The 27690-nt window shown below is 38.7% G+C and overlaps 1 protein-coding gene across 1 annotated transcript in view; it reads right to left on the bottom strand.

The window, feature by feature from the left end:
- Positions 1–207: 207 nt before the first annotated feature.
- Positions 208–27690, bottom strand: part of Pdk3 (pyruvate dehydrogenase kinase 3) — a 73038-nt gene continuing 45555 nt past the window's right edge. The window contains exons 6-12 of the mRNA XM_075958707.1: positions 17833–17910; positions 15077–15153; positions 13598–13699; positions 12783–12893; positions 8413–8526; positions 6181–6320; positions 208–882 (exon numbers count right to left, since the gene is read on the bottom strand). Coding sequence (XP_075814822.1) covers positions 852–882; positions 6181–6320; positions 8413–8526; positions 12783–12893; positions 13598–13699; positions 15077–15153; positions 17833–17910 — 653 coding nt within the window. The 3' untranslated portion in view covers positions 208–851. The remainder of the gene's footprint in view (positions 883–6180; positions 6321–8412; positions 8527–12782; positions 12894–13597; positions 13700–15076; positions 15154–17832; positions 17911–27690) is intronic.

Here is a 27690-nt window from a genome sequence, read left to right as displayed (position 1 = left end):
GTGAGGGGAGTGCATCCCGAAGGCACTTCTAGTTCCTAAGAGGACTACGAGAGGAATTTCATATGGCAAAGAAACAGGAATAGGGCAGGGGAGCTTTCAGAGAAACACACAACTACACTTCCCACTCTTTACAGTCTGATGTTGACTAGATGGTAGGTTTTCATTTAAAATCTTTCAAACCAAGGTGTTAAGTGAGAAATTCCAAAACAACTTTTAGAGTACTTTAATCAATGGAAGAGAAGTATGCAAACGAACTTTAAAGTAAAAATAATACAGATGAATTGATTTTAATCGGAAAGTACCACACCTCACGATGACAATACAGTCAGATGGAAGTCGGCAGAACACTGATTCAGAGAGTGAAGGGGGTGCGTGTACGGGACAGGAAGAACCCTGGGGTTGAATTTGCAAGATGTACTCTACTGACACCTTCCCCTTCCAGACTCCCCAAGCCCTAGCTGGAGATCACCAAGTCAACAGAAGGATCTGCTGTACCTGGAAAGAGGAAGGTGCTCAGAATCTTGGGAAGACTTAGATGCTAAACCCATGATAAGATACAGAGTATAGGGTACAAGAGTGCTAAGGAGGCTCCGTGCTCTACTGTGACGGAGGCAAGTGATGCCATAGAAAGACACCATGACAAACTGCTCAGGTTACAACTCTAGTGGAAGATGCGAGTGGGTTAACTAGAGGAAGCGCTCCGTGGAAACACTGAGTCAATATAAAGGAAGCAACATAACAAAGCATTGGGAATAACAATAGTGCCGTGATTAAGAGTTGGTAGAGTAAGGGTGTCTGGTTAACTTGCAGAAGATAATCTTTCTTCAGAGATGACCACAGCACTCGGTTTTCTACAAAGTTCTATTAGTCTTGATCTTGTCCCTATGAAGAAAAGAATCCATAGAGAGCTCGTGAGTACACAACCTCCTCTATTTTAACAAAAACTTACTCAGAACATTTATAGTGATAATTCCAAAACCTTTGCCCTAACTCAGAATTATTTTCTATAGTTACTATAGAAAAAGTGGCATTTCATTACTTACATAAACTTTGCAACAGTTCTTTACTCAAGACTGAAGTCTGATCAGAAGCTGGGCATAGAGGCACTGCCTTTAATCCCAGCAATCAGAAGGCAGAGGCAGGTAGATCTCTGCGAGTAGGAGGGGCAGCCTGGTCCAATTAGTGAGCTCCAGAACAGTCAGGGAGCTCACTATAGAGAGACCCTGTCCCAGAAAACAAAACAAACAAAACCAAAATAAAACAACAAACAATTTGATTGGAACTATAAAATGACTGCTGCTAATGCATGTGAGGTTTCTTCTTGGCCTGAGGGAGCCTGAATTTATAACAGTGGTGAAGGCTGTCAATTTTGAATCTACCCCAAACAACTGAACCGTATGTCAAAAGAGCAAACTGTACGGTATGCGAATTGTATCTCAATAAAACTGCTAGGGTTAGGGTTAGGGCTAGAGTTCTCAGGGTTAGGGGTTAGAGTTAGGGTTACTCAGGGTTAGAATAGTTTTAGACCTCTTTCTGTGTAAGAACTGACTTTCCCATTCCCACTCCTCTCCTGAGATCCTTCTCCACGTTTAACCATTATTCTATTTGTAGAACTTAACGATGTTTGTTTTGTTTTTTGTTTCTGAGACAGAGTTTCTCTGAAGTTTTGGAGCCTGTCCAGGAACTAGATCAGGCTGGCCTTGAACTAACAGAGATCTGTCTGCCTCTGCCTCACTAGTGCTGGGATTAAAGGCGTGTGCCACCAACACCTGGAGAATTTAACAATTTTAAATTGCCAAGTTAACTACTTTAATATTTCAGTTTTGCTAAAATTTGTTTGAAAACAACATGTTGGAAATTAGGTCTGATCCTTAATTAGCATTTAATGTTATTTACTGTGGGCCTCTACCTGGCCTGGAATTTGCTATGTAGACCAAGCTGGCCTCAAAGTCACAGAGATCCTCCTGCCTCTGCCTCTCACGTGCTGGGATTAAAGGCGTGCGCCACTGGGCCCAGCTAAAGTATGGCCTTGAAAAGAGCTTTCAGTCAGAACCACCATTCCTCACTGCAAATGACTCTTATGAAAGATGGCTCTGGTACTACCCAAATTACTCCACGTGTGAATTACCTGGCCACACTGATGCCCAACAAGGTATTTGGCTTACATAGACTGAAAATGGGATGGATGGCACTAAACTGATCTGATAGACCAAGAGACACAATCACAATGTAACTGGTCAGAGCACAACTCTTCCCTGGGAAAAACCATCCACTGTGGGGGCAGCAGGACTAACTTTCTGCTACTATCATATGATGGATGATGAAAGACTTAATCCTTTTTAAATTTCCTGTTTTGAGATGAGCTGCAGGAAAGATTAAAGAGCAGCACAGATGTGTTTCAGCCTTTATACTACTCATTAGAAAACACCAGCATAGCTCTTCACAGTTGACGGCTTCTGGTGGGGCTGGGGGCTAAAAGAACTCATCTTTAATGGGCTGGCCACTGGAGTTTGGCCATGCTCCAATGACTATAGGGGCAACACAAACTGGACTTGGTGTATTTTTTTTCTTTTAGGGGGGAGGCCTCAAAGGTGGAGGGTGAACCTGGGAAGAATGGGATGTCAATGTGATCAAGGCACACAGTGTGAAATGCACAAATAATCAATAGGGTATTTAGTATGTTGGGGAAAAGTAAAGAAAAAAATACCAGCATTCACTATACGGTAAAATATTGCAAAGCTATATAAATTATATTTGCCCACAAATGTTTCTGTTCTGTTATGTTAAAGATGTTAAGAATCAAGGTTTGTATTGTAAGAAGTATATATAAAAAACACATTAGGGAGAAATAATCAATGTTAAAAGAAAATGAAACTATCAATAAGAACTTACATATGTGTGTGTGTGTTGAAAACCTCCGTCCAGAAAAAGGGCTTAGAAGAGGTGTAATGAGCACCCTATCCTTCAAGATTAGGCTTCAATATCTGTTCAAAAGAACTATAAAATGGTTGATTCCAGGACAGGGGCATAGAGGGTAGAAGTTGAGATTTTAGGATATCGTGTTAGACAAGAAAGTAGGACAATGTTGAAAAATTAATGCACTTTAGTCAACAGAAGACAAAAAATCAAGCTCAGAATAACTGCCATTATTCAAAAGTGTGCCAACTTAAGCAGCAGAAATGACAATGACTGTGACATGCAATATCATGGACAGATTTCACAGGAGCAAAGATGACAAGGGTGTATGCTTACATGTTTCTTTTGTTTTATGTTTTAAAAATGTACCCTCAGTGATGGTCAGAAAGCATCTTCTATGGTAAAGAGAGAATAGTCTGGCTAGAAAGGAGTCTTCCAGGGTGTTGGAAAGGGAGATGTAAATCTGTGTCAAGACACAGATTTCTGATTTGTAGACTTTCCTACTATATGTCAATAAAAATAAGTGCTGGGTATAATGTATAAAACAATAAAACACTATTAATCTACAATGCTAAAAAAGACAAGGCAAAAGCTGGGCAGTAGTGGCACACACCTTTAATACCAGTATTCACAAGGCAGAGGCAGGAGGATCTTAGAGTTCAAGGCCAGCCTGGTCTACAAAGTAAGTTCCAGGACAGCCAGGGCTGAATAGAGAAATACTGTCTTTAAAAAAAAAAAGACAAAAAACCCAAAAAAAAACAAAACAAAAAGACAGGCCAAAAAACTCATCGTGTCTCAACCTTCAAGGCAGTGGTTCTCAAGCTGTGGGTTGCAATTCATGGGTGGCAAAGCAGCCTTTCATAGGACTCGCATAGCAGATATTCTGCACATTAGATGTCTGCATCACAATTCACAACATTAGCAAAATTAGTTACAAAGTAGCAATGAAAGCAATTGTATGGTTGGGGTCATACACCATGAGGAACTGTATTAAAGGGTCCCAGCATTAGGAAGGCTGAGAAGCACTGCTTTAGGATGACTTAATTCAACTGCTTACCTTAAAAAGAGGTAAAAGAGAACTGAATTTTCCCTTTAAGTTTAAAGGAAAAAGTTCAACACATACTAGAACTGTATTTCATGGTATGGCCTTTGTTATTGAGAATGAGCTGTACTTTACAGAGGAACATTAGTCAATAGTTACCAAATAATGATTTTTTAAGACTATATCATTTTACAAAGACTAATAAAATATTGAGTTAGGAAAATTCGACTTCTTTCCTTCCTTTCCAATTTGGGGGTCTTTTATTTATTTCCTTGCCTAAATCCTCTGGGTAGGACTTGCTTTACTGTAAGCGTGGGTGTTCTTATCAGGCCCAGATGGTTAACTAGGATAAAAACCATTAGCTAAATGGCTGATGGGTAAGTATGCTTTTGCAATGTACCTCCTTCGAAAAACAAACAGCACCCCAACAAAAAGACCCCATATGGATTACGTTCTAGTGGGAAAAAAAGCTGAATTATATTACAGGGCAGTGGTTCTCAACCTATGGATTGCGACCCCTTTGAAAAATTTCTACCTTCAAAAAATATTAACATTACGACTCATAACAGTAGCAAAATTACTGCTATAGAATAGCAACAAAAATAATTTTATGTTTGGGGGTCACCACAATGTGAAGAGCCATATTAAAGGGTCCCAGCATTAGGAAGGTTGAGCACCAACCACTGCCATAGATAGATCCGATAGCCATCACCTAAATTATGGTGTACCCTTAGCATCACCGATAATGGATCAACTGGAAATCATGCGTGTAAACATATAATTCTGTAACAGTACTGATGGAGTATTCCAGCAGGAAAAAAACAAAAAAGAACCTTTACAACAACTTCGATTTCCATCAAATATGGGACTAAGGAACAAATTAAATGATACCTCAGAGAAGAACTAAACACATCAAGGTAGGGATGTTTTGCTAACCTGGTCTTTCATCAACAGTACTTTCTAGATTAAAAACAACTAGAAAATATCCAGATATGTCATGTAGTTCTGGAACGGATCCCAGTTTGGAAAATTCAGGAAATTTCTAATGAGATGAAAGCTACTGACATGGAAAAGTAGACATAGTTAAATGAAACAAATGCATATTGCCCAACGGTATGAAAAATGATCTCACTTGGAGAAAATACATACATATACAAATAGAAGATTATCTAAAATAATATAAACAAAATTGTACCCATAGCAATGTCTGAGTTGTGGAAATACAGTGATTTTCTTTTCTTTTTTCATTTAATATTTCCTAGATTTTTTTGTTGTTTTGTTTTTTATAACACATAATTTAATAAAAGAATATTTTAAATTGAAAAATTAGAAACCAAAGACTATATTGTTTTATAAACATAAACTAGCAACAGTTTATTAACATAAAGCAATGACAGCTGTTGTATGAGCAACAACTTTTCAGTTTTGCTCATTTACAGTGTTAAACTACACATAATATAGAACGAGTTGCCTGCTACTTTTGAGTAAACAGCTAGTTGCTTGGGCATATTCACACTATTGCACAACCATCACCACTCCCTATGCCGAGTACTGTTCACCATCACACACAGAAAATCTGTACTCAGTAACAATTCCTCATTCCATTTCCCCGAAGTCCTGGCGTCCACTCTTCTACCTTCTGACTCTCTGAAATGACTACTCTAGGCATCTCATAAAAGTGGAATAGTACTATTTATGCTTTTGAGTATGGCCTGTTGCACAGCAAGTAATGACTTTAAAATTCATCTATGTTGAAGCATGTATCAGAATTCCCTTCTTTTCAAGGACTAAATAATGCTTCAGTGTGTGGATAGAGTCCATTTTGATTCATTTCAGCTTCATTTTTTTTCAGTTTAACCCACAAAAATTCTGTAAACATCTTTCTGTCAATTTATAAGACTCACAACAAACTGAAAAGTTAATTGTTTGAAAACAACATCCGCAGTAGAATAAGTCCCTGCTCACTGTCAATACCTCCAAAGTGCAAGAATTCCCAGACTGGTGGGAATTTCCATTTAAATGATGACTCTAGCTACCCAATTCTTGTTTGTTCTCCTCAGCATAAAAGTTTTTCTCCAATCTTTTTTCTCTAAGGATCGCTTTGCTTTTCCAGTGATAAAACCACACAGAATGTATGGCATAAAATATTGTTCAATTGTCTGCTTGGTACTTTCTGGAGACAAATCAGATACTTTCTAATGGGAACCAAAGTGGTTTCTTACTGTTTAGCCTTGTATTTTGATGCGTCCCTCGGTTCGCTGCTGGGATTGCTCCAGTCATCAGCTTCAGGAGTAGTCTTGTAATGGCGCCACGCAGACTTGTTGAAAACTGGTAGTCTCTCAAAGGATTCACTTGAAAGGGCCTATTAGAAAAAGGATATACACCAAAGGTCTAGGGTACTCATTTTCTCACATAAAATTCACAGATTTTACTCTTTCAAACACAAGTAACCATTCTTGTTTTAGAAATATTAAAATTTATTTTACAGATGGACTTAGAGTGGCTAGGAGGAAGATCCTGAGCCCTCTCTAAATGAGTGAAATCAAGTGCTCACTCACTCAATCAAAATCAGTACTGAAACACATACGACAAGAACAAAGTACATTGTAATTCCGTCAATACTGCTTTGCGATACTCCATAGTACTGACAGTACAGCTTAGATCAAACATTTTTATTTAATAGGCAACTGCTGCCCTAAAACAGCCCCAGAAGAAATAAAGTCTCATAAACATTTGCCAACAAGCGATATTAAACATCATATCATTGGGGGCTGGGAATGGAGCTTAGCAACAGAAAGCATGTGGTGGCATGGTGGGAGGCTCTGGGCTCCATTCCTAGCATCAGAGCAAACAAAGCCCATGTTGAGATCCACTGACATCCAACTAGTGCGTGAAACTGTGATAGCTTGTCCAGTAATATACTAGGGCATGGCTAAAAAGAATGAGTCAGTTCTGCGCGAACTTACGTGGAAAATTCTGCAAGATACATTCCAAAGTTATGAGATAAAACCAAGCTGCTAAAATGTCTTTAAGATTCATTTCTTAAATCTATTTCTAAATGCAGAACCAAGTCTATTACAGCTTTTTGGTGTTGCTATTTTTTGAGCCAGGGTCTCACTATGTACTCCTAGCCTGGAAGTTTTTACATAGACCAGGCTAGCCTGCCTCTGCTTTCCACGTGCTGGGCTTAGAGTTGTGTGCTACCACACCCAGCCCCTCTATCAGATTTTTATTTGTTTTACTTCTGTGATAATGGAATGAAACCCAGAGCCTGTATATTCTAGGAAGGATCTACACCACTGAGCTACATCCCCTGTCCCTAAAAATCCAAAATCAACTCTAGGAGGATTCGTAAGAAACAAAAACACAGTACCTCTTGAAGACAAGTAGTGTGGCTTGTACCAGCAGTGAAACACTTCATTGCCCTCTTTGAAGCTTTTAAATGTTACTATATGCCTCTACTGCCTATTGAAATAATATACCAAAATTCTAGAATTCAGAAATAGAAATCTAAAGCCACCAATAAATGAGAAAAACTGTCTTATAGAGAACTTAGTTCATAGATAAACATTTTAAATGACCATTATTATGATTTTGTTAATTTAAAAAAAAACAATGTATAATGTAAAAGTTCGATTTCTGTATGTAATTTGTTTTTTCTGAGTCTCTTGCCATCTCCCTTTTCTCTTCCAGCTCTAGAAGTTTTCTGCTCCCATGTGCTGTTCTACTATCCTCCCAGCCATCCTCAAAATCTCTCTTCTCTCGTGGACCTCTTTATAGTTTCGTGACCATACTGATGCTCTGATGCTCATTTCCACATATGTACATAAACTACATATTACACAAAATAAAAGCTAAGACCTGCATGATAGCATGCATTCACTATTTGTGTTTCTGAGTTACTTCGCTTGATATAAAGATCTACAGATCTTTTAATATAAACATATTACCATTACTGAATTCTTTTATTTTGGTTTTGTGAAACAGGGCTCCTCTATGAAGCCCTGGCCATCCTGGAACTTGTTCTGCAGACAAGGATGGCCTTGAAATCAGGAGATCTGTCTGCTTTATCTCTGCCTCCCCTGTGTTAGGATTAAAGGCATGATCCACTACCACGCGGCTGCATTACTGGATTCTTACAACTTGAGAAATTAAAGCAAAAGACTAGAAGACTTCAGATTACTGGAAATTGGCTTTCTTTTAAACTAGGTTTTTCAGTGAACATATACTTTTGAAAAATTCTAATTTAGATCTATGGTTGTAAAAAAATCAAAAAGTTTGAGGTTTATACCTCTATGATTCTTCTTTTGTTATATTTGGGCATAATATCAACATGAGGCATAGCATGGTTTCCTAAATCTGATCTCAAGGTAAGAGACGATACAGTGTTCTTCTCAACTAGTTATGGGTACTTGCACCTTTAAAAAGTCACTAACAGAAACAAAACATAGTACCTTCAGATAAATGACGGCATCAGTACCCACTCCTTCCATGGAATATAGTTTTAGATCTCCCTGAAAATATCTGGCATACAGACGAGAAATTGGCAAGCCGTAACCAAATCCAGCCTATTAAGAAAAGAAAATTAATAGAATGAGACTGGTACAAATGTTTCATAGGGGACCATTTACAGAAGATTAAAATGAATCCCTGAAGTTAAATCAAATGAATTAGTAACCCCATCTTTAAAAATAACACTGTGTCTATAATCTGTGACCAATAAATTCCCCATTTTATTAAAAAAAATTGTTGTTTGGGTAACAGAAAAAAATTCATTTTTGATTGTTTTTTATAAAGCATTTTAAAGTAAATTTTAACCTATGTCTGAGCATAAAGGTAACTTTTTTTGAAATAGGGTTTCATATATCCTAGGCTGGCTTTAAACTAATTATATATCTGAGGTTGACCTTGAGCTCCTGTTCCTCTTACCTCTAACTCCTACATACTAGGATTTTAGGCCATGAACCACCATGCCTGGTTTCTGCAGTGCTGGGGATGGAAGCCAGAGCTCCATGCATGCTAGGCAAGGACTCCACCAACTGAACAACCCTGAGCTCCAAGGGTTACTTTAAAAAAGTGTACACTTGCCGGGCGGTGGTGGCGCACGCCTTTAATCCCAGCACTCGGGAGGCAGAGGCAGGCGGATCTCTGGGAGTTCGAGGCCAGCCTGGTCTACAAGAGCTAGTTCCAGGACAGGAACCAAAAGCTACAGAGAAACCCTGTCTCGAAAAATCAAAAAAAAAAAAAAGTGTACACTTACATCCACAGGTAAGTGTAGCTCTCACCTCTCAACAAAGGAGCTTCTGTTTGCAGGAGACAGACACCATTATGGAAAGCTACAACTGGTAAAAATGCGGAGAGCTGCTGACCATAGGGTGCTTGTCCAACATGATAAGCCTATAACACAATTCCTATACTTAGGGCTCAGGGAGCATCTTGGAAAGGTGGCCAGAGGATTGTTAAGATGATCGATAATGCCTTCTTTAAAAAAAGATACAGGTGCCAAGTGGAGGGAGTAGGGATAGGAGGGGTGCGGAGTGAATGTGATAAAAATACAAAATTCTTAAATAAAAAGTGAATGCCCAATCAAGTAGAAATTGTTCTGATGAAAACGCAAAACCACATTTACTTCCAAGTTTCTTTATCAGATTGCTCTGCTGTCTGAGATGAGAACTAATAGCACAAGAGTTGAATTTTTTCTTTCCTTTTTGTGGTTTTTCAAGACAGAGTCTCTCTTTATAGCCCTGGCTGTCCTGGAACTCGCTCTGTACCTAGGCTGGTCTCAAACTCCTGCCTCTGCCACCCAGAGTGCTGGGATTAAAAGCATTCACTTCCAATGCCTGACAAGAGTTGAAATTTGCTAATAACAAGACTAAGCCACTGAAAAAATTTCTTAGAGGTTCCTTCTTAAGGATCTGGAAAAGCTACAGCATGTTAATACAGTGAATGAGTTTTTCAGAAATAAAAATTTAGTACCTTCCTATATTTTAAAGTCATCAAACTGACAGTCAATATATTTTTTAAACTAAAGGTCACAAATGTTGGCAAAAATAAGAACAATACTAAAGTCAGTGACTTTGTAGTCGGCCACAGGTGGGTATGGGGAGATGCTATTAGGTAAGCTTTGACACTGGATTAAATCTGGATCAGGAACAGCGCCTTAAGGAAATAGGGCTGGGGACACACAGGCTTCTGACTCTGACAGATCTAAATTGAAATCTGTTTCCGTGTGACTGAGCAGTTCATTCAACTTCTTTAAGACTTTTTTCACCTGAGATGAAAAGCTTGCCTCCGAGCTCATAAGGATTCCATGGCATAATAGAGGCTACCTCTTTGTACTATCTATCACACAGTAAAACTCAGTTTTGCTGACAAACCTGAGGACCTGAGTTCAACACCTGGGATCTACATAAAGATAGAAGCAGTGAATTGACTCCACAGAGTTGTCCTCCGATCTCCCGAAATATCAAAGAATTAACAGGCAGAGTAGATACTCCCAAAACAGGAAATTTTCGACATGTGGGGGATCACGCTGTGCCATGGTCTAAGTTGTTTCATGCTGTGCCAAACAGCTTTTAGGCTGTGCCTTGTAGGGGACAAATCTGCTTCCCAAAGTATCATTTGGCTCCATTGCAGAAATAGAGGCAGGACGGTTCAATACTTTACAGTATACACAGACATCACCCGCCCAGCATTATCAATAGGACACAGACTAGTAACATTTCTAGTAATAAAAGGTACCACCTATAAATTTATCTAAATAAACAGGGAACTTATGAATACATTGGTGTTATTAAAATCATTTCAGTCCTGGGGCTGGAGCTCAGTGGGTAGAGTGCCAGCCTAGCACACCAAAGGCCCTGGATTCAAGTCCCCAGCACCTCCTAAATAAGGTGGCACACAGGTCTGTCCTCCAAGCAGGAAGATCAAGAGTTCAGGGTTATCCTAGCTTCAGCTAGCTCTCAGCCCTCCTGGATGACATCAGACTCTGCTCGTGTGCTGGTAAGACACAGTGGTCAGAGCACTTGCTGTGCAACCCTGACACCCTGAGTTCAAACCTTGGAATCAGCAAACAGGTAAGGGGAGAGAATTCAACTCAAACTGTGCTTTCCACGCACACATACAACAGATAAAATTTGAAAAGTCTGGATTTAGGGCTCCAGAGATAGCTCAGCAGTTATATGTACTTGCTGCTCTTGCAGAAGACCCTTCCCACCACTCACATGGTTGATCACAACCATCCATAACTTCAGTTCCAGAGGTTCTCTGGTACTAGGCATGCATGAGGTACACATACATACAAATATGCAGGCAAACACTTATACATGAAAACAGTTTAAAATTTGTTCAATTAAAAAATGTATGAAGGAAGATACAGATGGGTAAAAGTAAGCCATCTGGAAAGGAAACTAGAAAGTACGACACAGCCATGTGCCCACTTCAGAGGTGAGGACAGTTTATTAACTGGGAGAGATGCTGATGGAAGCATTTCTTCAAGAGCAGCCACAACAGTATGCTAGAAGTCCACAGGCAGCCAGTACCAGCTCTAGCATTAATTTGCTTTGATCCTTTCCCACATTTATGTAATGGGAAGGTGGATTGGATAAATAATGGTCTCTGAGAGTCCTCTGTTTCCCAGAACAAACAAACAAATATGGCATAAAGCTATCTACAGGACGCTATTTTAAAAACTGGAATAGATAATCCATATTACTTTTAAACAACTGGCAAAAATGTAAAATTTGTACCAGACCCTGGTCAAGGTAATACTTCTTCAAATTGATCTTTTATGAATTTTCTTGAATTCTGTATAAATGACTTCCTCAGTTTTCTACATGCTGAGTTAACAAACTCTGCCTCAAATAACAATGCAAGGTGTTTGATTTTATTCATACAAATAAAATATAATCTTATGTGCTTATCACTCAGGTAGGACTTTAAAATGAAACTTAATTTATACCCTGAGCCATTCTGCAGACTGATAGATACATTGCTGTGTTTAATGACAAAGGGTTCAATTGTTGTTTGTCAATTAGAAACACTCAGCAGGGGAAGAGAGTGTGGCCCTACCAGGAATAAATGCTACCATGGTAACCAGAGGCTTTTCTCACTGAGTGAATAAGGCTGAAGGTTATTTCTAGAGTGCTACACAGAGACCTCTGAAAATACATACATCACCTATATGTTTTATGCTTAAGATTATGAAAATTTAATGTTATATAAATATTTTAATTATATAAACAAATTTGACAGTGGTGACCCAAAGGCTGTAAGGTATGCAGCACTAAAGCATCGTCTACTAAACTGTAGCCAAACACTCTCCCCAGTCTTCTCTGCTCACCCATGGGTAATGGCCACCTCCCCGAGGGTGCTGCATGATGACAAGTTGCCCTCCTGCAGCAACCTTACCACAGGGAAAAGCTTTTACACACTGTATTTGGAAGTGTAACACTCAGCTTGGAGTGTTCCTTTTTTTTTTTAACATACAAGCCTACAGGCCAGAAGGGAGCACTAGATCTCATTATGGGTGGATGTAAGCTACCATCTAGTTGCTGGGAATTGAACTCAGGACCTTTAGAAAAGCAAGCAGTGCTCTTAACCACTGGGCCATCTCTCCAGCCTGGAGTGTTTCTTAGAAAAATTAGAAAAGCACTTTGTCCAAAGAACTTACAAACTAAACAGTAAGGCAAAAAGGTGCCTCTGCTCCTACCTGTACCAGAAACAGCCCCATTTAAGTAAAGCTAGTACAACCACCTAAGAAGATGGCAAACTCTCTAGCCCTATGTTAAAGACCTTTCTTTCTGCAGCAGTTTGTCATGCTTACCAAGGGAGCAGCTCTTGTAGGCTCCAGGCTGGGTCGAGGGGCAGTTGAATACATGTAGTTAAAAAGACGGTCTATTTTCCGAAGTGGGACTCCACCACCTAGGTCACTTATCTGCAGTGCACAAAATGTTAAAAATAAAAGGGGAGTCAAACCTGTGCTTAAGGAGGGGAGGAGAGTTCATTAAATAAAGCACATGCTAGAAGGTTCTAAAGTGAGAAAGTGGCTCCTTTGGGGACAGTGTAAACAAAGGAGACAGCAACGCAGCAAATCTGATAGGCTTGGGACTGAGGTCCTGCTCAAGTACAGTCAGCGAGGTAACCAAAGCCAAGAATCCAGCATTAAATAGTCACATTTCCATAAATGACAGGGACATACTGAGAAATGTGCCATTAGTCAATGCCATCAGGCAATTATCTTCGAAGGCTTATACAGAATGACTACAAAGTCACTAAACAACAGCAACTTATGGGACTACCACTATGTATGTGTTCAGTTCATTGCTAAGAAAGCACTGATACATGACTTTACTCACAAATAGCACACCCAAGCCGGGCGATGGTGGCGCACGCCTTTAATCCCAGCACTCGGGAGGCAGAGGCAGGCGGATCTCTGTGAGTTCGAGACCAGCCTGGTCTACAGAGCGAGTTCCAGGACAGGCTCCAAAGCTACAGAGAAACCCTGTCTCGAAAAACCAAAAAAAAAAAAAAAAATAGCACACCCAAGAAATGTCAATTTTCTTTCCTTCCCTCTCATAATATTAAATACATACTATTAAATCAACTGATGATTAAAGTAAAATGGAAACAAAAGCTTACCTTAATGGACAAGTCTTCTTTACCCAGAGTGACGAGAGTTTTAACAGCTGGATAGCCCTCTTTTCTATTTTCATGTAGCTCAACTGTTGCTCTCATTGAGTTCTGAAACAATAAGCTCTTCTTGAGAAACCATGCTTCTGACTCACGAAGCACAATTAAGTTAAATGTATTCATTACTTTTGGTGCACATTAAGCATGTACTCCACCACTGAGCTAGCCCTAGTCATGAAAAACCACAATTTCAAAACAGAAAGAAGCACACAGTTACGTGTATGTGATGATTATTTTGTGGAGCTATTATTAATAAGATTTACATGAATTTTTTTTCTATCAGAAAATTTTCCTGATGTTCCATTTTGCACTTAATTGTTAAACATTCTTCTTGCCTTCTGTTTGGCTCTACAGATTTTTTGGGGGGAGGGGAGTGGCTGAGACCAGATCTTACTATGTAGACTAGCCTGGCCTTGAATTCAGAGAGATATACTTGTCTTTATCTGTCCAGTAATGGAATTAAAGGCACATGCTTCCAAGCCTGGTGGCTTTAGGGTTTTAAAATTATTCAGTTCAACCACAAAGAATGTTTGTATGACTGACATGTACTGAGGCTGTACTTGAAGCCCTACTTATCACTTAGAAAGTGAAGAGAGCCATACTTCCCACAAAAATTAACCACTGGATTGAAAAAAAAGGATAAAATATCCATTAAAAGAAAGTCTGAAAGGTCACAAATGAAGAGAGCGCTCCCAATCGAATGGCTACATTAGTGACACACCAGAAGCAGTCTTGCTCTTGGGAAGACAACAGCACACCTGATCCTTTAGGTGTTCGGTTTAGTGTTTTATCCATTAAAAGTGATGAAATGCTAGCTCAAATATCCTGTACACATAACACTGCTACCACAAATATCACTGGATACTTTGTAACCAAAAGCAACAGCTGGGGCCATAGAGTCTAAAAAGTAAAAAAGGTTTTCTTTCCTTTTTAGCCCAGGCGCCACACTCTTCCTCTCCTGCCTCTATCAGGTCTTCTGAACTTATTCAAATTAAAAAACAGTTACAGGATCTCTCAGAACTGAAACAATTATGCATTAACACAGTTAATGCTTCAGAAGCATAGATATATGGAAATGTGTGTTTATTTAGGTATGGTAATAAACAATAAAACCTTTGCCAGACCTGAAAACCCAAAAAGCATCTCTAATCTCCTAACTGAAAGAAAAACAGTATGGATTTGATGTGAAGTTACCAAAGTGCAATTAAGCTTCAAAATCACTATGTACTAGTATTCACAAAACCATACTGTACACAGCAATTTTTATCTCACAGTTTACAGATTAGAAAGCCCACAGGATATCAGAAATAGACTTTTAAAATGGTTATGCAAAATCTTTTTCTTATGCTAATCTAATGAATCCATTATGCCCAGAATCAAAGCCATTTCAAATGAAGACTTCTTCCCATGCTTTAAAAGCCCACTTACCTTGAACAGCTCAAACAGCATGTGGAACAGATGTGAGGGCACATAAACTACCTGAATGGGTTTGTTTGGTGCTTTGGCTGAAACAGAGACAAACCATCGATGAATAAAAACCCAAGGTGGGAGAAAATAAAAAATGATGCTTATATTCTATTTTTCAAGTTCATAAAACAAACCTTCATTAAAAAGAGTTCCATATTTAGTGACATAACTGAGCAAAAACATGCTTCAGAATAAAACAAACACACAGTCAACTTCATTCACTGTGGCTTAGTGACCTTGAGCAAATCAGTCAAATTCTTTCCAACTTTGTTCAGCAAAACGGGAATAGTATCATTTGTGTCATGGTATTCTGAAAATTACACATGAACATACAAACATTACTTGAAATTTTTCAAATTGGGGGAACAAATCCGCCATCAATTCCAGGAGGCATCTGTAAGAATGTGAACCAACTGAGAAGGGTGGTAAACGAGACTCAACTGCAGTGCCATGCTTTCAATCTCAACTATTCACTCAAAGACTCAGAGAAAGGCTTGACTAGCTGCCAGATGACAGGCTCTAGGAAAGTGAATGACTTTATCAAGAAGGCTCTGACACAATGAACGCTTAATCCACTGACAGATTCGTAATTTAATGACAGTACTGGAAGAGGGTGGAAAACAGGAGGTGGGACCTAGTTAGAAGTAGGTTCCTGGGGCATGCCCTGATAACCCTGCCTCAGTTGAAGGTTTACCTAGACATAGAATTTGGGGTTTAAAATATTTCTTTCTCAGAATTTGGTAAAGAGGGACATATTCTGGCAGTAAAAGTACATCAGAGAAACTCAACACTAGTTAGGTATTGTTCACACTATTGGCTTTTGCCAAAGTCTGACATACCATGGTTGTGATTTTGTTTAGTTAAACTGAATTCATCACTTGAGGTAGCTAGTGTTCCTTTCCCTTTGGAGATCATCCATACCAAGAAGTCTTTTTGGAGTTTTTAAAACCTGATCAAGATTTCACTGGTTTTAGAATAAGCCGTTAGTAAGGTATCCTACGATCAGAGAGGCCTTCAAATGCTAAAATGAAGGCTTTACTTTGGAGCGCTAATATTCACATAACCTGACCTGTAAGTTGTTCCTGAACAACATGCACTCATTTTGCTGTTGGTGGCAGAGCCTAGACGGAGTAAGATATTTCTGTCACCTCTCCAGACTCCTCTTAGGTCAGCTTTCAGCTAGCTAATCTCTAGCCTTTGGCTTCCTTTCTGTTCTAGTTGTTTGCATCGCTCAGCTCTGCTTCCACAGTCCCTCTTCGGTGTAACTGGAAAAACTGGTTGCCATCTGGGCGGCAGTCTACTCCTTTCTGGTTGGTCCTGCCCTGTCCTATCAGCCAGCATACTTTTAGCCAGCTGGATTCTCCCAGGAGTTAGCACTATGGGTTTCCAGAACTCAGTGTCTATATCTCTCTCCATTCACAAATGAAAACTTAGTTCCTAAAGTGATGGTACTTAGAGGTGGGCCCTTTGGGAGTTGACTATTCATGAGTGGAACCTCACAAATGAGATTACTGTTCTACCAAAAAAGACCCCAGGGAGCTCTTTGCCCCTTCCTACATGTAAAGGCACAGCAAGAAATCACCTGCAAGTCAGAAAATAAATAGGCCTTTGCCATATACCAAATCTGTTTGCACTACAATCTTGTACTTCCCAGGTTCTAGACACATGAGAAACAAATGTGTTTGTTATTTAATCCGCCCAGTCTCTGATGGTTTTGTTTAGTAGTCTGAAGGGACTAATACAGAGGTCCACTTATAAGCCTCCTTGGCTTCTTTTACTGTTTTTATGAGATTCTTTTATTGTGGCTGTAATGGGGCCTGAGAAGCAAGCTGAGTGCTTAGTCTATCTTGTGGCAACTGCATCATTAGTTATATAAACAGCCTCAGAATTCAATTCAACCTTTTCAGTCCAAGTCTCAAGGAAATGAAAAACATTTTACAGTTTGTTTTTAAGTTTAAACAACATTCTTTAGGAGTCATCTAAAGGCTTGCTCAATTATGTGTACTTTTCTTTGGAAATATTACAGTTGACATTTCTTTTCTCCCTTTTAAAACCATGTTAAATGTTTTGGCTATGAGTCTTCCCTTATCCTGGGCCTCACGGCCTTAGTGGGTGGTAATAGAGGTCTGTCGGCTTTCTAAAATAAGATGAACGGAATATGAATACTCCCTCTAATAGTACACTTTTAAAAGTCACAGAAAAATGTGGTCTGAGGTTTTTATGTTTGAGTCTCAAGAAATAATAAAGTCTGTTTTGCAGTCGTTGCCTGAAACACCATTAGTTGAAGCAGCACTTAATAAATGTCAACAGAACTCTATATGGACATCAGGAATTTTCCTTTGAGACAGCTTTCCTGTAAGAATGAAAAGTGGGAACTGGAGGCTAAGCAGAAAAAAAGGAATATAAAAGGAGAGGTGGCAGCACAGATTAAGCCCCAAAGTGAACGGAAAAGGCTTCTGAACACAAGCCATGCTGCACATTCCTATCCAAAACTGACTTACAGTAATATCCCAGATGACTGAAGGGATAGGAACCATACTGAATGGACATGAAGATGAAAACACACACCATTTTAGGAAACATCTCTTGGGAAAAAAAGCTCGTATAAGATCAGCATTTAAGTCACCTTCTTTGTACTTAACATTAAAATACTTTTCTTGTCTATGCCATACCACCCTGACCCCGTCTGATCGCATCTAAAATGTTTTGTCTTTTACCATTGAATTCTTCTACTTCCAGCTCTGGAGCAACCAGGTAATACTGTTCACAGAGCAGCTTTGCTGTTTCATACGCATCTGTAAGAAAGAGAAATTTAATTGTTGAATTCCATAGATATAAGCATGTGGTGTATATACAGAAATAAAGTCAGTTTGTCTACACTGACTTTAAATGAGTCAAATGCCATCTTTTAAAGCAGTCTTTTGGCTTCAACACATTACTATGACTAAAGCATTTATCTTTACTAAATGTTAACAACCACAGCCATATCAAAACCATAGATTAGTAACAATAAAGCTAGGTTTATGCTAAACACACAAGTATTTAACTTTTAAACACACTGCTAAAAGATTTTTCATGAAAATTTATAAACCTAGGACTATACTTCTGAACATCACAGAATCTGAATAAGTTATAGCAAAGTAATACTTTCTGTAATTTAAAAAACTGGCAACAGTCAGACCTGGAGAGACCTGTGCGCTGCTGCTGACCTGGCTCCAGTTTAGAGCACTTTCTGCTCTTATGGAGGGCCCCAGTTCACTTTCTACCCACATGGTTGCTCACAGCCATCCATAACTCAAGTTCCAGGGGATCTGATGCCCTCTAAGGCCTCTGTAGGCACCAGGTATGTGCATGATACACATACATACATGTATGGAGGCAAAACATTCATACACATAAAATCTTAAAAAATGCCAACAGTCATGATTTCCCAGTTACTGGCAAATGAAACATCAATAAGAACTTATTGAGTGAACAGATTTTCATGAAACACAGAATTTAAGTTATCAGAACCACCTGCTGTCTTTAAAACATTCCTTAATTGGTTAAGGATAATAGCTTAGAGCTGATATAAACCCTAAGGTGCAAGAATTTGCTTTCCAAGAGGGGCAAAAATAACTAGAAGACGGGCTGTAGAAAGTTTAAAAGGTAAGGAATAAATTAAGAAAGTAAAAGAGCCTTATGACATATGTATTAACCTCTCAAACTGTAAACCATTAAAAAAAAGCAAAAACCAATCTGAGAGGAAGATTTGGGTCTTCACTTCTTTACACTGTTACACAAAACTTAATCTAGTGCCTGTTTAGATGATCAATCGCTTTTTCTTGGCTCGGTATCACACCCTTTTGTTAACTCCCTTTCCTTAACTGACACATAATTCTCATACAATTCATCCATTTATAGTGAACATGGAATTCAGTGGTATTTAGTTTTATTGGCCAAGTTGAGCACTCCTTATCACAATTAACATTTTTATCACTGCAAAAGATGCCCCACGCTGTCAGCGGTCATTCCTCTCTGCCCAGCCCTTAGCAACCACCTTCCTACTTCTGATTTACCACTCTGGACAGATCAAGTAACTGAATCTTGTGTTACGGGTCTTTACTGACTGGTTTCTCTCAGCATAGTGTTTGTGATGTTAGTTCTGTAAACTTGACATAATCTAGGATAACCTGGAAAAGGAGTCTCAATGAGGGACACTGGTCTATAGGAATGGCTTGGGGGGGATTATCTTGATTATATTAACTAAGGCAGGAAGACCTGCCCAATGTGAGCAGCACCATTCCCTAGGAGTAGGGAAAGCAAGCTAAACATTAGCATGCAAGCATTAGTTCATTGTTCTATGATGCTGATTGTGGGTGTAATGTGACTAAATTCTACTATGAATTCCCTGTCATGATGGAATGTAACCTGAAATTTAGAGCCAAATAAACCCTTTCTCCCTTAAGTTGCTCTTATTAGGGCATTTTATTGTAGCAAAAAGAAAAAGAAACTAAGACAATGTATTTAAGGGTCATCTATGCTATAACATGAGCCAGTAGCCCATTCCATGTAATTAAACTTCACAGCATAAAAATATTTTCAGTAATAGGCACTGTACAACTAAATCACATTTTCTTCATCCATTTGTCAGCTGACAGACATTCGAGTTCTTTACACTGTTTTGCTATTGTGAATAAATACTGCTAGGAATATTCATTTGATGCTTTTGGTTCTCATGTGCCTAGGAACAGGAAAGTGATGAACTCTATGACAACTCATTATAAACACGTGGGAACTGTCAGGCTATCAGAACAAGACTTTTAGTTTTCCTCTACAATTTCCAAAAGTCAGATTGGTGCATTTACAATGTTCTTAGCTACATACCAACTTCCTGGAGACAAACCAACATTGTGCATAGAGAATATACTTGCTTAAGATTCAAGAGATGAGAGAAAAAAGGAAGAAAAGGAAGGGAGAGAATAGGCTCTAGAAAATTGAAATGTTAAAATTTGACATTACCATCTTAAAGTGATACAAAGATAAGAACAGGGTATGTTCAGACTATAAGTTCATTTACCTTGTGTTGCTACCAAATTAGAATTTTGTATTCTAATTATCTAATTTTATTTGTAGCCACATTAAAAATTCATATCTGATTAAACTTTTAAAATTAAGTACCAAAGACAGAGACATCAGACCAATTATGACAAGATATAATAAAACAGAAAACAAAAAGTAAATAGCAATAAGAACAGAAAAAAAAATTTTAAGAGAATTTGAAGTGTGAAAATAGACATTCAAGTGGGGTTGAATTTTTACCCTGAAAAAGGTTAGAATTTTAAACTACACTAAATTTGCAATTTTTTCCCTAGGACATAACCAACCTCATCAATTACATGTAAAATGTTTTAAAAGGGGGGAACAGAGAGGGAGAACGGGAGGGAGGGAGAGAAATCAAGAAGCAGCTCTTTCGCTTTGGCTAGTCTACTAAACAATGCTACATCTCCACCTAGTGACGTGATAGCACAAAAGCTGACCATGAACTTTGAAGACCTCAAATACAGAAATTTCCAATGCTTCACTCTCTACAAAATCAATTTACTTTAACTGTTCTGGGCATATAATAATTTTAATAATGAACGACCTTTCACTATAAAATAGTAACAGAACCCAAACCTGCTAAATGTTCTAATTATCCACGGCATTAGCTTTGCCATTACTATGAATACGATAACATTGGAAACATGCTAGACATATACAATGTCTGGAAGACAGTGAAATCCAAATAAAAACAGCCAACTTCAAACTCAGTATGGCTCCTAAAACCACATATAAATAAAAATATTTTTAGTTTCATTATACATTGTAGTGGATCAATGATAAACAATTAAGAATTACTTCATTATTCTTGAAAAATCTCAAAACATTACAATGTAGAGTTTCACACACCAGCCAGTCAATAGAATGCGGAGAGTATTATTAACAAAAATTCACACTAATATGCTCATAGGATAATAAAATTCTTTGGATAAAATACATAATAAGCATCTGATTAAGGGTTGGGGATGTAGCTCTGTAGTAAGTACTAGCCTAGTTTATGAAAGGTTGGGTTTAATCCCAAACACTATAAAAACAAAAAATAAAGCATTTGCTAAATAACAATCCTTTGCCAATGATAAAGTTTTCACTATTCAATTACATTAACAAGTGTTCCTTTTAGTTAGATTGGAGGTGAGAGTCCAGAGCAGTAACAAAGGAGTTAGCAAATTTAAAGAGTGTAGATTATTACTTATAAATCGCCTTTGGGGTAAGGGCGAGTGTAAAGAGTTCAGATTAGGAAATGGAATTTCTGAGGCACTATCTCTGTTTTGAAGCCTAAGGACAAACATTTTTAAAACAAAATCAGCAAGTAGGCAGAAGCAGGTAGAACTCTGAATCTGAGGCTTAGTCTACACAAAGAGTTCCAGGCTAGCCAAGTAGTTCTGGAGAGAATATAGATTAAGTGACCACTTGCTTGAAAAGTCAAGGCAATGTCACACATTTCTGCACTGGCTCTCCCATGACATAAATGGTCACATGGCTACTGGGTGTTCGGCAGCACTAAAACAGGGTATTCTTTATTTACGTAATTTAACATAAAAATTAAAACCATTTTAAAAAATCTCAAGATCTCAAGAACTAAAATTCAAATACTGGTATGGAATTTTCCTTTATACCTACAGTTTTTGTAAACTCTCCTTACAATAAATTCTCTAAATAAAAATTACTATTTTAAAATTAGAAATCGAATTTTTTGAAAAGATATTGCCAAACTATTTTTACCTGTATTATATTTCAGCTAGAATTTACGACTGATCTTGAAAAGGAAACATGGGGAATTATTATCATTGTCAGTAAATGTAAGTGATAGTCATTGCACTAATAATGCTTGCAGTGGTAGTATTTCCAGCAGATCCATCTTTAGCCATAAATCATTTTCAGAAATATCACATGGGAAACTTTAACAGATTACGGAGCTTATCTGATCATAATTCTGCTCCAAATCTACTCTTCCATCAACGATCAGATTTTATACTTAATCCGCTGGATCACTTGTTTATGACATAAGGAGTGAGACTTTGAGTACTGAAAAATTTTAAATAAACATGTCATAAACAATAATTTTAAATCTAACAGAAGAAAGAAAAATCTTATAAACTCAAGTTTAAAAAATTCCTGTCAGAACAAAGCATACATAAATAGCCATAAAATATTTCAAAGACACAACACCATTTTTATTTATCTCTTATGTGGGTTTGTCTGTGTGTATGTGCAGGTTCTTGCGGGAGTGCAAGCACACGCATGCCTCGGCTCACAGGGCTCACAGGGAAGTGTAAGGACAAGGGCAGTCCTTGCCTTCTAGCTCGTCTGAGACAGAAGCTTTTTGTAGGTTCTGGGAACCTGTACTCATGTCTTCATACTTGCATGGAAAGCACTTTTATCCACTGAGCAATCTCTCCAGCTCTGAGAATTTATTTTTTATTCTATGTGAACGGTGTTTTGCATATATGTCTTGCATACTGAGTGCATGCAGTGCCCCCACAGGCCAGAAGGGGGCATCAGATCCTCCTGAAAGTGGAAGTACAGAGAGTTGGTAGCCCATGTGAGTACAGGGAATTGAACTCAGGTCTTCTGGAAGAGCAGTCAGTGCTTTAAACTGCTGAGCCCTCTCTCCAGTCTCAAAATTCTTATATTTTTATTATTTTTAATAAAACAGCACCACACCATTATTTTCATGTGGTAATAACATAAGGCTAATCAAAACAACATAAATAGGTGTTTTCAAACTACCTTACCAAAACCTCCAATTCTTGCCTTCTTTAAACTCACCATTTTATCAGTTGTTTCAGCTGGATATACTTGGTAGTAGAGCAATATTATCTCCTGTTAGCATAATGCAAATAGCTGTTTCCTTAAAACAGCAAATAGCTGTTTTAAAATGAATCTTGGACTGGAAAGATGGCTTAGTAGTAGGCACCCTGGCTGTTCCTCCAGAGGATCCAGGTTCAATTCCCAGCACCCACATAGCAGCTCATCACCAACGGTACTTCCAGTTCCAGGACAACACCCTTTTCTGGACTCTGCAGGCACCAGAGCGGTGCACAGGAATATATACAGACAAACACCCATGACATAAAATGAAATAATAGTAATGTTACAGATTCAAAATGAATTTGTCCTGCATCATTCCATTTGAGCCTATCAGTCAGAGCTGGGAGTGGTAGAATACACCTGGAGAACTTAGAAAACGAAGGGAATCCCTAGTTCAATATTATCCCTGGCTATACCAAGTTTGAGGCCAGTGTGGGCCACATGAGGATCTGTCTTGACAAACCTAAACAAAGAACAAACGAGAACACCTCCCCTACCCTACCCCGCTGCATATGCACTTGCTCACTGAGCCACACCTGAGTTGGGTACCTATTTTCCAAGTATCTGAGGACAAGACTGATAGGTTATCCATACCTTCACCTTCTGCACTTTTTTGACCCTAGCCACCTAAGGTGATTGTTTAACAAAGATCATTCTGACCCATGTGCTCCCTTAGAAAGAAATTTCCAGAACCAATATGCCACTTTTTAGAAACCCTTTAAGTTACAAAGAAATATAATGCAATATATATTATTAGCCTCCCTACCCAAAATCCATCCCAAGTGGAATCCATTAGTTTTCTGACCTCATAAAACACAGCCAACTGGAGAAGTGCACACAAAACATCTACCATAAAAACGAAGAATCTCCAGGCTAGGCAGAGCCAGACTATTAAAATTTATAGTCACAGGTAAAAACAAAATGAAATGAAGTGATACAATCTACCTCTTAGAAACTGAAGATAGACATTCAAGATGACCATGAATCAAAAAGAGTACTGAAGAGTATCATGATGTAGCAAGGCCTGCAGTGCTTGGCATTGTCTTAAGTGGGCATCAGTCAAGTTAACCAGGAATACCAAAAAAGAAAAAAAAAGGCAAGTAGAGAGGCCGTAACTTGGCAATTCCAGTTGCAAGCCACCCAGAACACAAGCTGGTGTTTTTGTTTGCCAACTCCAGTATCCATAGCTCTGACTGTAAACTGTTTCATGACTTAGGACCTACACAGTTATTTTAATAAATCTATTTCTGGAGCTAGAGTGGGTCTGGTACTTGCAACCTGAGGAGACCAAATTGAAAGCATAAGATATTATTTCTGAGCTGAAATAATACCATGCACTCAGGAGGCCATTTGTATGCTATCATGCTAAGCAATAATAACATAAAAATGGCATGGAGAAGTTAGCATGGCTGAGGAAGTCAACTTTTGTAACAAAGCAAAGATTTAAGTTTGTATCTTTGAAACACTCTCATCAGAATTTTCCATTTGATTGTCTGCCTCCTTTTACAAAGAAAGGAGTGAAAGGGTCACCATGGAAGGCTCCTCCCAAGGATAATAGGACTCACTTTACAGCACTAATTCTAGCATTCACTCCGGAGTCTATAATTCACAGATGTATAAAAGGAAAAACTAATGTGCAGAATAAGCCACAAGGAGGTGTGCTTAAGAGTGTTCTCTATTCAGTTACTGCTATACTGGATATACCCTATTTGTACACCTTTATACAACTATCTAGTCAAAAATAAAAACAGCACTTTTACCCTCTACGTAAGTTTTCTGTAGTCTGTCTCTAAAAGCCTAAGTAGGTAATCAGTTTTAGTTCATTAGAACTTGTGAAGGCTGTAAAACACATGTGTGCACACACCAGCACAGGAATGCACATTACATACATATATGGTCATCTGGAGTTGACATTTAATTATGCTTAAACCTTGTAAGCTCTTCACAGCTAAGGAAACAAAAAAAAAGTTCCAGAGGTACAGAACTATATCAGCAGTGCTCTGGGGAATCATGCAAAAGGACAAGTTCAAGGCCTGTCTGGGCTACAGAGTTGAGTTCAGAGAAAGCATGGCAACTTAATAAAATCCTGTCTCAAAATAAAAAAAATGAAAAGGGGTTCAAAATACACTTCAGTTGCGCAGTATTTCCTCAGGACGTGAGAGACCCTAGGTTCGAACACCAGTGTTAAAAAGGAAAGCTACTTGTAAAGCTCCTGGACGTGAGAGAAGGGCACCACAAAGTGGATCATGAGGGCGTGGCTTTGCAGCAGCACATATCTGAAAGCACCCTCCAATTCTTCTGAACTTAAGGAAAGAGGCTACCGAGAGACGGAAACTACGGAAAGATTCACAGAGGAACAGAGTGATCAGCTCTCCCTCCTCACCTCATCAGGATCCTGGCAGGATGTGGACGTGTGCATGTGGGGTGTGTGTGTGTGTGTGTGTGTGTGTGTGTGTGTGTGTGTGTGTGCGTGCGTGCGTGTGTGTGTGTGTGTGTGTGTTGGGAGAAGTCGAATGGAGTATGGGGAGTGAGTCATTGCTTCATTGCTTAGAGCTTCACCAAGAATCTAGGTTTTAGTTGTGTTCCCCCAAAATCACACAATAAAATATAGTAAACTGTATTTGCAATACACTAAGCAGAAGATTAAAAATGGCAAAAGAGTAAAGATAAATCTGTGAGTGGGCTATGGCTGGTGATGTAGGCCTGTAATCCTAGCTACTGAGGCCACGACAGAAGGACCACAAGTTCAAAGCCTACAGGACCTTGGGGGATGGGGTATAAGGGTGGGGAAGTCAGATCACTGATCTTGAAGGAGATTCTGGGATTCTGGCTCCTTTCTCTTTTTGTTTCCCAGATACCGTCATCAAATGAGTAGCTCTGCTCTGGCACACACCGCCACATAGTCTACATTGTGACAGGCGCGCAATGATGGGCCAGTGACAGCGCACTGTACCAACATAATATTTTCTCATAAGTTGATTTCCTCGGGTATCCTGTCACAACAATAGAGAGCTGACTGACACTTTCTGGCTTATTTCAAATATGTGTTGAACTATTCTAAATAATCTGCACTTAGCTTTTGGCATAAAATTCGCCACAAAAAATGCAAAAGTTTCTGGCATACCTTGAAATTTTTATGCACAGGTTAGAGATCAACATAACATCATCAGTAGTTAATACAAACTAAATAACAGAATACTGCTGGCAGTAACTGTCATAAAACTTAAGTTCTTTCAACCTTAAGAGCCAAGTCACTGGGGAATTCCTCCTTGAATTCAAAGGATGTGCTGTAGCATTTCCTAACCTCTTTGTACTATAAAAGCTGTTAACTTTCATCAAATTCCACAGATTCTTAGCTATAACCTCCCCTAAAAATTAGTCAGACTTGATTTTGTAAAGAAACTGTGAGCTAATAAAAATGAGTGTTTACCCAACTTTACCACGAAGAATTTCAAACACATGCCAAAGTGTAAACCACAATATTATGAAACCCATGTACTCACAAAAGCCTCAACTATCCTGCACAGAGGCCTAGTCTTTTTTCATTCCCCATTATCTCTCTAATTTTGAAGCAAATCCGTTATTTCAAACCATGTACAGACATTTACTATCTCCTGAAGCTTTAGCTCTAAAGCTATGACTAAAAACATCCCCACTATATCAGTATCACACCTAAAAACTAGACTTTGGGACTAGTTAATTCCAGTGTGTGCTATTTATTTATTTGTTGTTTCTTAAAAATTGTTATTCTATGTGTATGAGTGTTTTGCAAGTATGTATGCCTGTGTACCTGGTGCCCCCAGTGGTCAGAAGAGGATGCTGAAGCTGGAGTTATGGACAGCTGTGACATACACAGCTCTGAGATGCTATGTGAGTGCTGGGAAGAGCATCTGGGACCTCTTCAAGCAACTTAAGTCAGTGCTCTTAACAGCTGAGCTATCTTTCCAGAGCACATTTTTTAGTAATAAAATTTATTTAACAATTTTAAGTGCCTAAAATTTATCAAACCACAGAATATTTATAGAGCATCTATCTCTATGGGCACTCTAAGGTTCTATATAACTTATTGAACACGTACAGAAGCATCCCTTGACCTTACATCAAGTACAGTTCAAGAGAATAGGCAGAAGTGTCATGTGCTGGCTGGAGCTAGTCACTTTAGAACTGAAATAATGTGAGCAAATGTCTTCTGACCCAAGAGTGACCTAGGCGGCCCCAGGAAAACACACTGTACAGGTCATCCTCAGCAGTGGCTGCTCAAGAGCAGCCAGAGCCCTTGATGGAAACCAGGTAGAGGCAGAGTCATGTAAACTATCAGCTGAGTGTTTCCAGTGAGATGAGAAGCAGAACAGGAAATGCAATCTGGGGAAGGAGACGGGTTGGGAACATGAATCTGCCCAAAGTAAAAACTGGAAGCTGGTGGGTTACAGTCATTCCGGATAAAGCATTTATTTTAAATGAATAATGGGGAACCTGTTGCTCAAACTCAAAGTCCTCAGTTATTCGGGATTTATGAGTACCTGGCCTGTTCTACCCTGGGACTATTGGCATAGTGTCCATCCAGCTAAGCCCACTTGCTGTATAGCTTCTAACACCATGAGCACACAACAGAAAGACATGTAGATTTGGAAAATGTGAACTTAGTTCCATTTTATAACAAGGAAATAGTTAAAAATGATAGC

The sequence above is a fragment of the Microtus pennsylvanicus genome, chromosome X, assembly GCF_037038515.1.
Source record: "Microtus pennsylvanicus isolate mMicPen1 chromosome X, mMicPen1.hap1, whole genome shotgun sequence".
In the NCBI taxonomy this organism is placed as follows: Eukaryota; Metazoa; Chordata; class Mammalia; order Rodentia; family Cricetidae; genus Microtus; species Microtus pennsylvanicus.
Note: the sequence above shows the minus strand (reverse complement) of the source record. Positions and strands in the feature narration are given on the sequence as shown.